Source organism: Nothobranchius furzeri, chromosome 4, assembly GCF_043380555.1.
Source record: "Nothobranchius furzeri strain GRZ-AD chromosome 4, NfurGRZ-RIMD1, whole genome shotgun sequence".
In the NCBI taxonomy this organism is placed as follows: domain Eukaryota; kingdom Metazoa; phylum Chordata; class Actinopteri; order Cyprinodontiformes; family Nothobranchiidae; genus Nothobranchius; species Nothobranchius furzeri.
The window spans coordinates 48300956-48313859 of NC_091744.1; the positions used below are offsets into that span (position 1 = coordinate 48300956).

Sequence of the window (12904 nt, forward strand, 5' to 3'; positions counted from 1 at the left end):
CTCGGACATGCCGACAGCCATTTCTGATCGTGATTTGTTTCATTCATTTACAAACTTGAAAAAAGCTCCTATCATTGCAAAGATGTGATTCTGGATGACTGAAAAACCAGAGAAGACGAATCAGAAAAGGTGCTCGTGTTGAATAAAACCTCAGGCAGATGTAAGTAAATCTAAAATGGTTTCACCTTAAGGAGCCGGTTCATGTCGGCCTCCATGTTGGAGATGGTCATCCTCTGCATGATGACGTCCGAGATGCGCCTCTCCAGAGTCTGCCACTTATTTCGAGCACCTCTGGTTGAGTAAACACCCATGGTGCGCCGGTAGGACCTGGTCAGTGAGGAGACACCTCAGTTAGAAACGCAAACACACACACACACACACACACACACACACACACACACACACACACACACACACACACACACACACACACACACACTCACCACGTGCTGTTGGTTGCTGAGCTGCTGGATGAGTATGTACGCCCAGAGGGGGGGCGGAGTAGGGAGTCCTGAGCTGGTTCTGGAAGGTTGACTTTCCGGACCACTTTACCTGAAGTGGGCCTGACCTGCCTCCTCAAAGCAGTCACCTTTCACACACACACACACACACACACACACACACACACACACACACACACACACACACACACACACACACACACACACACACACACAGACACAGACACACGCACACGCACACACACACACACACACACACACACACACACATTTCTTCCAGAATCTGGGGCCAACTCTGAAGTTTTACTGCAGCCAGCCACTAGGGGGACAGACTAACCTCGCAAAATCCGATTCCAGTTCATATTTTATTTTACAACTACGAGAACCCCCAGAACCTCCTCTGCTCCCCGTCTCAGACACAACCAGACTGAATAACAGCTCAGAAGAGGCTGAACTCAGTCAACATTTCCAAATGAAAGCGACTCCAAACAGAACAACTGTAATGAGAAGCCGTTACTCTACCATTTATCAGATTCATTTGTTATTTACTTCTGACAGGAACCTCTCCTCTGTCCCAACCGTGTTTAGAAGTTCTGCAACTTGTTTGTTTTTTTGTTCTTCAGCAGCCAGTGTCTCAGTCTTGCTGTCAATAAAGGTTTTTCTTACTTTTTCTGGAAAACAACAGGGAGTCCCGTCTTGTGCTGAGGATGTGAGGATGTAGGGTGACCAAAGATGGTTAACTGAGGGCATTTCTGTAAGTAAATGAGTGAACGGACACGAGCGCCTGGGTACGCACAGGTGGGATTTATCATCAGACGATTGCGGAAGATCGTGCGTACGAGAGGCCACCGCACGTTTCATAAATCAGTCTTCTGACTGTTCGTATACACAATCTAAATTTTGGTCATAGGAGGGAATGTAGGTCAGTTTCTATGAAGGTTTGATAAACAAGGGCCCTGGTTTCTCTGTTCCTCTCCTAAACAAACACCTGCTTGTTGTTGACGCTCACCTCCTCAGTCTTCCTCCTCAGAATCAGTTCCTGCTGCCTCTTCTGGGCTTCCAGGAGCTTCAGTTGATGCTTGGGAAGAAACAAGCACAGCATGAAAACCTGAACTGGTCATGAAATCCCAGACAGTGTTCTCATAGCTGACCTCCTGCTTACGCTGGTCCTTCTTCAAACAGGCGATTTCTCTGTTCCTGCGAGACTCATTCATCCTATTCTTCTCCTGCTGCTCCTTCATTTGTTTCATGAGACGAACCTGAATACACCAAACCTTAAATTAAAACAAGGGCCAACGTCTGGAGCTGCCAGCCGGCCCTCAACACACCTTTGTCCTCTTCATTTCTGCCACGTCCACCTGAAGCTTCTTCAGCTGCTTCTCGTACTGGGACTGGTTCTTCAGCAGGCGGGCGTGCTCCTTCTGGGCAGACTGGAGCTTCTGAAGCTCCTTGTTCATGATGCTCAGCTTCTTCTCATATTCCACTTTGATTTTACGAGCCTTGTCATCCGTGCCACTTTCCATCGAATCTTTAAATGTCCGTCACAAAAATACGATAAGGTGATTCATCAAAAGGACAGCAAAAAGGCAGCTGAGAGCATTCGAGTTTCATTTCATCTCAAACAAATGTTTGATCTGTTATTACTTATGAAACTAAATCTTAACTGTTTCTGTGTGTTTGGAGAGGCACGCTTAAGACAACACAACCCGGCTGAGACGATCACCTAAGTGCACACGTGTCACCTGGTGGATGGGATGGAGATCCATTCCACTGACTGATGAACACATGAACCTAAGCAGTTCTTACTCATGTTCTGGAGGACACGGTCCCTCTCCAGCTGGGTGTCCCGGATCTTACACTGCAGCATCATCAGCTTCTGCTCATACTGCTGCTTGAGCGTGTGCAGACGCCGCTGGCTGTTCTCCAGCTCATCGATGAGCTTCTGCTTGATGGCGATCTCACACGTGATGTTGGCCAGGTCTGCCTGGTAGTTTTCTGTCAGACAGATTAAAGTTAACGAAACCAGGACTGATGACCCAGATGTTCAGCAGGTTAAATGTAGCCTAGCAGAAGCTGAACAGCTCCACCTGGTGGACGTGTCAGTGACCTGAAAAACTCTGAGCTGCTCAGCTTCATACTAGATTTTCATGATCCTCATCTCAAAGGAAATGTCTTTCCCCAACACCTTTTTCATCTGACTCGGAGTCAGAATCATCAGAGCTCTCCTCCATGTCCATCTCCTCTTCCTCCTCTTCCTCCTCCTCCTCTCCTTCCTCATGGTCACTGGCCTCTTGAACCTCCTACGTCGATAACAGAAGTCAGCTTGATTTATGACCAGATTCCAGCCTGGACATGAGACTTAGAACAGATCGTACCATCTCCGCGTTGTCGCCGATCCTCTCTGTGACTTTTTCCTGGTCGTTGTCTGGAACTTCCTCCTTGCTGGCACTGAAAGAGTCAGAGATGATCTTCACTCAGAGCTCTTCCTCGCCGTTCTGAGTGCCAGCTGTAGGTCTACATATTTTCACACCATGAAGACCTGTGCTTGTTTTAGTGGTGAACAACACCTCATCATCACAGTGTTTCTGAGAAGCAGACTTCTAAATGCTCTTTACACCAGGGAAGCAATAAAAGCTGTTCAGAGTTTATTAACACATATCTGCAGATGGAACCGTGTGAGCTTCAGCAAAACAGAACAACAGTTACGATTCCTCAGAACTGATGCGGGGGAATCTCAGCAGCCTGAACAGAAGCAGAGGGTCACTACATCCATGGACCGGATCTATCGGATAAATCATTCAACCAATCCCAGAGGTTAGCTACAACAATGTATTTGGGTCCACCCAGGAAGAGTTTCCCAACTTCCAGATTAAAGTTGAAATGTTGACAAAAACATGAGAAAAGCCTGAAAGGGAACAAAACCTAAACCATCTGTAGCAATGATGCCTTGTGTAGATTTAATTAAAAATAAAAACATTAAAGTTATTTTTACAGATGCCAGCTGATCGGGTGGCAGCAGGACTTTTACTGTGAATCAGTGAAAATAATCTGTCTTGTTTGTACATCTGTGACTCTTATTGTGAAGGGCTGAAGCCGTTCTGTGAGTTCTGCTGTTGTGAGAATAAAGAGCTCATGTGATCCTGTAATCTGCCCGGTAACAGCACATCAGCTTCCTCTCTCTGTTAGAAAAAACACTGCCTGGCCAAAAAAAATTTGCCATAAAAAAAAAAGGTCACACCTTCTAAGATGTTGCTGGACCACCTAAAGCTTTGCTCATTACACACATTCGCTGTGGCGTTGTTTAGAAAAGCTTCACCAGATTTATTTCCATCCAGTGTTGCATTAATGTTTCACCCAGATCTGCACTGATGATGGTGAGTCTGACCGCTGCACAAAGCCTTCTCCAGCACACCCCAGAGATCCTCAATGGGGTTAAAGTCTGGACTCTGTGGTGGCCCATCCATGTGTGAAAATGATGTCTCATGCTCCCTGAACCACTCTTTCACTAGCTGAGCCTGATGAATCCTGGCGTTGTCATCCTGGAATATGCCCGTGTCATCAGGGAAGATGGAATAACCTGGTCATTCTGTCCATTCAGGTAGTCAGCTGACCTCATTCTTGGAGCACATTCTGTTGCTGAACCCAGACCTGACCAACTGCAGCAAGCCCAGATCATAGCACTGCCCCCACAGGCTTGTACAGTAGGCACTAGGCATGATGGCTGCATCACTTCATCTGCCTCCTTCTTACCCTGATGCACCATCACTCTGGAACAGGTCCATCTGGACTCATCAGACCAGTTTTTAATAAAGCGTTGGACAGTTCTTCACCCAGTTTTAGTCGTTTCTACAATCTCCTTAGATGTTTTCTCTGCTTGATGCCAATGAGCTGGCCCCATATTTTCCACGACCACCTGATGTGTCTTTCCACATGGTTGTTTAAGGAATGAGAAACAACTCATTGCATCAGTAGGGGTTAAATAACCTGTTGCAGCTGAAAGATAATCACCCATGCAACAGTTATCCAATAGGAGGCTCCTACCTGTTTGCTTGGTTAAATCCAGGTGGCATTTTTTTAGACAGGCAGCGTATGTGACTTTTCTTCTCAACAATTAGGACTAATTCCTGGAACAATTTAGACTTTTTCTCTCAACAAACCAACTGTAATCTCATCTTGATTCAGGAAATGTTTTTTTAATCAAAATCTTATCTTTATTGTCAAAAACTGTGAGAACAAACTAATAAAGTTTCCTACTAATCATGTTTTCATCTGAGTGGCTCAAATACACCAGCACGGTTAAGCAGCAGGTCATAACATGACCAGACAAAAGAGGAGGAGCCTTCATCCTCCTCGTGCTCCACACCACATACTAACAGTTCCAGATGGGGCAAACATCTGGAACTACAAGCTTTAGCTCCCAGCAACATTGCTAAAAAGCTTGCACCAAACATAATGCGAACTATAGTAATATATATATATATATATATATATATATATATATATATATATATATATATATATATATATAATATTTAAAAAGTGTTTAGCATTAAGAGGTGTGCAAACAATGATTTGGTGGAGGGAGGGTTTGTAAGAAGCCTTGTGCGGAAACCCAGAGAGGAAAATGTCTGCCCAAAGAAATAAAAGTGAAACAAACATCTGTGGAAGCAAAAGATGGGAACAGGAACGAGAGGGTGGAAGCTCAGACAAACCTGGTATCCTCAACCACCTCCTCCCCTTCCTCCCTTTCTTTCTCCTCCAACAGCAGCTGGAGTCTTCAGGGAGGGAAAGGCCAAACCAGAGAAGGAAGAAAGAAATGAAGGAAGAATGGAGGAAAGAATGGTCATTGGAAGCTCCAACTTGTTTCTGTGAGTCTAAATTAAATCAGCAGCACAATAATCTCATCTGTGATTTATTCATCTAGTCTTTATGCACATTCATGTTAGTTTATTTATGCAGATAAACAAACAAAATAAACCTCCAAATTCTTGATACCTGCAGAGAAAGATGTAAATAAACCCTATCTAACACTTAGACAGCAGCTCCTGTGATGTGGTTAAACACTTGTAACATTCAAGCGCTGCTTTCTTGTTTATCTGGAGAAGAAATAAGAATAATGAGCCTATTTGTGTCAGTGGGCGAGGTTACGTTTACAGAAAATGTTTGCTTTACAAGTAAAATATCTCACCTTCTATCTACAGTATGTCAAATCTAACCAGAGGCCAGACATCTCCAAGTGGAGGCTGCGTGTTTTCCTGTTGCTGCAGTGATTTAGGGTTAAACATCACCCCGTTTGGCACTTTAACCATAATTATTATGTTTGTTTAAAGGTGCAATATGTAAGAATGAAGTAAGAATGAAACCCCTTGGTAAAATTGGGTTACTGCAATCTATCTTTCTTTTCAAAAAGTCACTTTCTCACTCCCTTTCTGTGAGTGTCTGCTGCCAGTTACGGATCAGCAGCAGAAGACTCTAGATGACGAGCAAAGACGAGCCATACATTGTAAGTAAGTAGATAAATACATTTTCATATCTGGTGTTAGCACTCTTGGAGGAGCACTTACTACACTTTTTACGGTATGCCTCCAGATGCGTGGCTTTGTTAGACCCAATCCCGATGCTCACACCGTGCCCTACGGCCTTTGGTTTAGTGCACTTGGAGGAAGTGTGCAGTAAGGCTTCGAGAGGGTGTTACAAAATTGTGTAAATAATAATGTCATCGACCGCAACACGTGCCGGGATTCTGCTCACTGTGATGCTTTTCAAAAACCTTTATTAACAACTTTTAAAGAAACAACCAAACAGTTATTTGAAATAAATTTGCATTCATTGCTGCTTTGTCTAAAAGTTTTAGAGCGTCAACTAATCATCCTAAAATTAACTGTTTTCATTAGAAAATTCACATTTTCAGAAAAGGAGCTTGAGCCTTTTCTCCCACAGCAATGGCTTGCAGTAGCGGTTTTAGGCACGGGCAGACAGGGCAGTTGCCCGGGGCGGCATTTTTTCATGACACAAAAGGGGCGCACAGGCGCTGATTTAAAAGAAAAAAAGAAATCTGCGCCGCACCGAGGTTTTCTCTTATCGGTTATATGACAGTGTCTGGATTGGAAACAGCGAGTTGGCGCCCCCTGCAGCTGCAGGCGCTCCTGCTGACCGAGAACGTTCACGTGCTCCGTGTGTGTGTAAGAAGAGGAAGGGGAGGGGTGTGGCGGGGGAATTCACCTCTGCGTCTTTCCAAATGAAAAGCGCGGTTAGGGGCTGAATCAACTGTATTAACATGGCTAAAGTCAATCTTGATGTTCTTCCATTTAACGCACATTTCATTCATAATATCATAAACACAGGCCTATCGTTCTTTCAGGTGTTTCTGAATTGTGTGAAATGACCAAATAAAAAAAGGAAAAACAAAACGATCGAGGTCAAATTGTTTAGTCCTGACTAAAGGAAACTTATTGAGTCAAGAGCCAAACAGAAGAGATGAACATAAAAAGGCTAAAATCACCAGGTGCCCGATTCAGGAAGAAAAGAGGAGATGATGCATGTTTTCAATTTTTTGAACCAGGTAACTGGGATTTTAACGGTTAAATTCGGTCAACTAATTGCTAACAGAGCTAATAGGGCTGAAATATTGAAACGAATATTCAAATGGTTCGAAAAAATTCATTGAATCGTTTTTTACTGATTCAAACTAGGATTTGTTAAATGCTCGCTGCAGCCTGTGGCCTGCCTGAACAACAACAAACACATGTTGATCATGTTCACATAATAATAAATAAAACAACTCTACAAGCAGAAGAAAACTCCCCAGTCACCACTAACTATCCTGTTTATTTATTGCAGATGCCTGCACTGATTATTTTTACATGATTTGTTCTGTAAAAATTGGCATTTTTGGTAGTCTACAGTTTTTTATGTTAGTTTAAATTACAATTTCAGAGGCCATTCTAAAATATTATAGATCATGATAAAGATCTATTGGAGATCTACCCCAACTTTTGGACTGCTCTGCCAGTCACTGTGGCTCAAGCTGAGAGGAGCTTTTCAAAACTTGATCAAGTCATACCTGAGGTCACCTATGTTTCAGGGGTGGCTCACTCACCTGGCTCTGATTAGTATCAATCACTCAGTAGGGGAGCAGATTTCATATGATGACATTATTGATGACGTTTCATCAAGGTTAGGTTTTAATTTTAGTTTGTGTTTTCTGTTTTAAGTGCAATGCTGTAGTGATTATCTTTAGTTTGTTATGTGTGAAATATTTTTGCTATTTAGAATATTTATTATATATTATGTTCATATATTCTTAATATTTAGTTATTGTTTGTTTTTGTATATTTGATTCTATATATTTTGATACAGTATATAATGTATATTGCTTTACATTCTGACAACTTCATAGTAATTAATGTAAATATGTGCAACTTAGAAAAATGAATGTTCAATAGTCGTTCTAATAAAACAAGCCTGTTTGTAGAAAACATGCGTGTGTTCGTGCAGGTGGGGTGGTGTGGCGGTGGGTGGGGGTGGGGGTGGGGGGGCGCACAAAGGGTTCCTCGCCCGGGGAGTAATTCCATGTAGAACCGCCACTGATGGCTTGTGGGTAATACCCTTGCCCCAGGTCCGCATCACTGTAAACTTGGGTGAAGTGCAGATTAACGGTGCAATGGGGACGTGGTCAACGTCCACACTTGAGATTCGAGACACCGTACGCACTCACGCCCCTGGCCAGGATCGCACAATTGAAGTGTGGAAGTGTGAGTATTGGGATTGGGCCTTAGTTTCCTGTTTCAGAGGAGGCTTTGTCCATTTTGAAGCACATTGTTTAACATCCAGTGAAGATCTGAAAGGCCTCTGTTCAGAGAAACATCGCTAATTATTTCTGCAGAAACAAGTAAAATATGGCAGAAACTGCATTTTAATGTTAATAAAACAATGCTGAGACTGAAGTAGTTTGATCAGTTTCTTACTTGGCTAAACTCAAATCAACTGTTAGCCTAGCTAGTAAACTATTTTTCTGAACAGAGGCTTTTCAGGGAGCCATAAAAAAGTAAAATTGGGATTTTTTTTGTAACTTTTACTCTTAAACATGCTTCGGTACGGGTAAACGATGTAAGAAGATGCTAAACGATTAAAACTGCTTTGATTTTTTCCACCTTTTCTTTTTCTTCTTCTCTCGTTTCTTCAGCTTCTCCAGGTCCTTCTTAGCAAGTTCGATGACATCTGAGGTCTCCTTCTCAGGGGCCAGCAGAGGGGAGGAGAAGCCGGGCCCTCCGTAGAAAGACTGACGATTAGAGGCACGGGACAGGTTCTTCCTCAAGTTCTCATTCACTGCTTCACTCTCTAAGAGTTTAGCTCTGAGGAAAACATCCAGAAACAAAGACCAGAACATTGGTCAAGTCAGAAAAAAGACAAAACGAAGAAATCACAGAATTGATCTGGTCAGATTTTTACCGAAGGTCTTCAATCTCCTTGATGTATCCCTGTATCATGTTTCCGATTTCCTCTGTGCCTCCTTCACCTGCAGAAGACAGAGATCCAAGTTGTGTGACAAAGTTAGACAACTGATGTAGGTGTTCCAGCAGCCTCACCTGCCCTGGCAAGAGCCTGGTTGGCCTGGTCACTAAGCAGCTGGGTGAGGCGTGCCCGTTGGGCATCGATGGTCTCCTGCATGGCTTTGACTCTCACCCTCAGGTTGCTGTTCTCGGTCTGCAGCATGGAGTTCTCATGGAACATGTCGCTGAAGCTCTCAACACCGTCCTCTCCCATCATGCGTTTACCCTGCAACAGGAGATGACTCAATGCTGGACTGACCATAGGGCATAGCGGGCAACTGCCCGCTGGGCCAACCCTTTCATCTTTTATGGGCCGGTGTCTGTTTTGTTTGTTTTGTTTTTTTCTGGCCTCTAGTTGTTGCGGACAACTTGTCCGCGCCGCGCCACACCTCGTAAAAGTTGGTGGATTGGCCAATTGGTCATAATACACTCTGGACTGGTCCAATAGCCAGAGGTCTGATGCACCTGCCAGTTGTTTGAGTCTCAGTAAACAGACAGACGAGCTTAACAAAATGGAGAACAAAAAACGGAAAGGAGGAGCAGAGAAAATTTGACTAAAAGAAACTGGCCCTTCAGGCTGATGCTGGCACATGTGTTAAAATCTCACAGTTGTTTGGTAGTGAAGCTTCAAGTAAAACCAATGTAGGAAGGGATGGAGCCTCAGCCCAGCGACAGGTTGGAGAAGAAAAGAGGGAGGAGGAGGAGAAACCCGAGCCGGCCGTCTCCTCATTCCCCACCATTTTTTTCTTCTTTTTGTTTTATTGGCAATAAAGGTGGGTGACATCTAAACTCAGGTGCATTTGATCATCAGCGGATCCATTTATTAGCCAATGTTTGCTGTAAAAGCTGCTGGTCATGGTGTCAGTTTGGATCTGATGAGAGAGAAACATCGAGAAGAAATAGGAGATGTCCAGACTCAATCATCCAGTTAATGGAGAAACTGTTTACATTTTAGATTACATGAATGACTTGAAGAAAAGTTATGAACAAATGTCACCAGGATTCTTTTTTATGTAGCTGATAGGAGAGAGACTTCTCCTGAAGTGTTGAATAAACTCACAACAAAGAATCACGGATGTTTCTCACTCTAGATTCTCCGGGTCATAACATCTGAAGTCCTAATCGAATAAAAATAATTCAAACGGGTTCTAAAAGTTCATAAAACGAGCTTTCCAACGAGGTATTAAATGATGTAATTCATGTTACTCCAAAAATCGCTATTAGAAGGAAACCAACTTTGCAGCGTCACTGAAAGAAACGGTGCGAACCGCGACGGGAGAACGAGAACCAAAAGGAGGAGATGATCTGATCATCTTCATCAGCAGCTTTTATAAAGTTATGGAAACGTCACAAATAAAATCCACCTGGTTGGTCAGGTGTCCCAGAAGGCTGTTTCTGTAGATGGTGACATGAGGAGGGACAGATCAAAGTCACACTGGTTTTTATTTGAACACTCAACTGTTTACTAAATGATTCAGCTTCATTCCAGCATTATTTATACGTACAATAAATATTTATTTAGCTGAAAATAAAATGTTATCTGTGCAGAATTTTATTAGTTGACTTTTTGTAATGAAATGTTTAGATTTAACCTTTTATCTGCTTATTGATCTTCATAATGCTGGTAGAAATGTAGCTACAGCTGTGAAGTAGCCCATGAGTGTTATTTTATGATACCTAGTATTTATTTTACTGTATCCCGTTCTCTGGACCCGAGCATAGACCTGTGGTCACAGACAGGCTGCAGTCATTAAACTGGTTAACATGAGGTCAGGGGTCACACTTTTTTCTGAGTGTTTGCAACACAGTTCTGAGTTTAAATACCGGTAGTTCTTCTGACATAGTTTGCTCGTCATTTTGAAGTTCCTGTTTAGTAATAAATGTAAAGAAATTTCAAATCTGTTTTTTTTTTTCATTTAAGCTGCAGTTTTACAGAATTTAATAAACATAAACACAAATACAAACCAGACACTGAAAGCTGAGGTTGTTCTGAAAAAAAGGAGCAGAGTTACAAATATTTTACACTTTTATTACAATTTTAAAGCCATAAAACAAAAACAAAAAAATACTTGTTATATTTATGGTCATAAGAGGGTTAACCGTGATAAATTTTCCGCCTCCCACAAAGAGATGGTAAAAGTGAATGTGAGCATAATTATATACGTTTTATTACTTTATTATGTATTTTTTATTATTGACTATTACTCCAAAGAGTTCAGATGAAGGCAACTGGACTTCTTTGGTTTCTTTAAAACATTTCACTTCTCCTCTGAGGAGCTTTGTCAGTTCTAACTGGAATATGGGAGAGTCAAGCTCATAAGCTGTAGCTGTCTGTTGTTATTTAAAGAGCAGAAACTACTCTGAGTACCCCACCTCTCCATCTCCTGATGAGTCGTTAGCCTCTATTGATGGTGAGTCATCGTGTTGATTAGATGCAGGAAGATGTGACCTAGACTGAAACTGAATGAGATTCAAAAAAAAGTTCTAATCTTTTAAACAACGCTGTTGGTCCTCTTGGTCCTTGTTCTGGTTTTCTAAAACCAGACTGAAACTGAATGAGATCCAAAGCTGCATTGTTGGTACTGGAAAGGTGAAATCGAAGCCCCTCTCCTATTTAAAGTGGAGTTTTCACGTTTGACATAGATAGCTTCGTTTACTCCTCTCCCCATCTATCTTCTCTGTCCAGAATGTGGACTTTGTCATCTTCAAAGGTGTGTCCCTTGTCCTTCAGGTGGAGGTGGACTGCAGAGTTCTGACCTGAAGAGGTGGCTCTCCTGTGTTGTGTTATGTTCTTGTGTAATTGTTGTTTAGTTTCTCTAATGTAAACATCTGGACAGTGCTCCTACACTGGACTGCATAAAGTTAAAGTCAAAGTCCCAATAGTTGTCTCACACACTGATGTGTGTGCGAAATTTGTTCTCCGCATTTGACCCATCCCCTGGGGGAGCGGTGAGCTGCAGACACAGCCGCGCTCGGGAACCATTTGGTGGTTTAACCCCCCAATCCAACCCCTTATTGCTGAGTGTCAAGCAGGGAGGCATTGGGTCCCATTTTTTCAAAGTCTTTGGTATGACCCGACCAGGAATCTAACCCTGATCTCCCAGTCTCAGGGCGGACACTCTACCACTAGGCCACTGAGCTTCTGTTTGGGTGTTTTGTCTTCTGGATGGACCAGGTTCTGTCTGAGGGTGCTGTTGGGTTTAAAGTTTACCGGGATGTTGTGTTTGGAGAAGATTCTTCTAAGTTTCTCTGAGACTCCTGCCACGTATGTGATGATGGTGCCTTTGTGTAAAGGGTGTTGTTGTTAGGTTGGTAGCAGAGCTCTCATGTTTAGTGTTAAGTTCAGTGAGATCATGGAATGGGATCAAGAATTTTCTACTGACAGGAAAAAGATCTCAGCTAACATAGCTGTAGATCACACTGGATAAGTCTCTGTGGTTGCATTTATTTTACATTTATTTTACTACCTCTTACTAGAGCTGTCTTTAGTAAGCACAACATATCTTTGGTTGTACACCTGTGCAATAGCAATAAAGTATCTTGATTTCTGTTAAATGTACTTCCTGAATGAGTGACCTTTTCAGGCTAAAATAACAAAATGACAAATACAGACAGAAGGACGACTTCTTTCTTCTTTTATAATGCGTTGCATCACCACCTGGTATCAGAACAGGACTCAGTATTGGAAGATAATCCAACAACTTGGACTTGGATCAGGGGCAAAAATGTGGTTGTAACATCTCTAGATATAAGTCAGCTATATAAACTAAAACTATTATTTATGAACTAACATTAACACTAATGACACTAATTTATATATTTTTATTATGTTGTTTGAACCCAAGGGTCTCATTATCTGAATTTTCTAACTTATTGGATTGCTCTATAAGT

General features: G+C 42.4%; 1 protein-coding gene across 6 annotated transcripts in view; it reads right to left on the reverse strand.

Moving 5' to 3' along the window:
* The window catches only part of kif21a (kinesin family member 21A), a 124115-nt gene that overhangs the window by 29449 nt on the left and 81762 nt on the right, over window positions 1–12904 (reverse strand). For 5 of the 6 annotated variants that reach the window (XM_070550216.1, XM_070550219.1, XM_070550215.1 and 2 more), the window contains 12 exons: window positions 9050–9239; window positions 8913–8979; window positions 8615–8815; window positions 5174–5236; window positions 2837–2909; window positions 2647–2761; window positions 2268–2456; window positions 1790–1989; window positions 1613–1720; window positions 1471–1539; window positions 444–589; window positions 186–327 (listed from right to left, as the gene is read on the reverse strand). In XM_070550216.1, the coding sequence (XP_070406317.1) occupies window positions 186–327; window positions 444–589; window positions 1471–1539; window positions 1613–1720; window positions 1790–1989; window positions 2268–2456; window positions 2647–2761; window positions 2837–2909; window positions 5174–5236; window positions 8615–8815; window positions 8913–8979; window positions 9050–9239 (1563 nt within the window). The remainder of the gene's footprint in view (window positions 1–185; window positions 328–443; window positions 590–1470; window positions 1540–1612; window positions 1721–1789; window positions 1990–2267; window positions 2457–2646; window positions 2762–2836; window positions 2910–5173; window positions 5237–8614; window positions 8816–8912; window positions 8980–9049; window positions 9240–12904) is intronic. The other variant, XM_070550217.1, reaches the window with a different exon arrangement.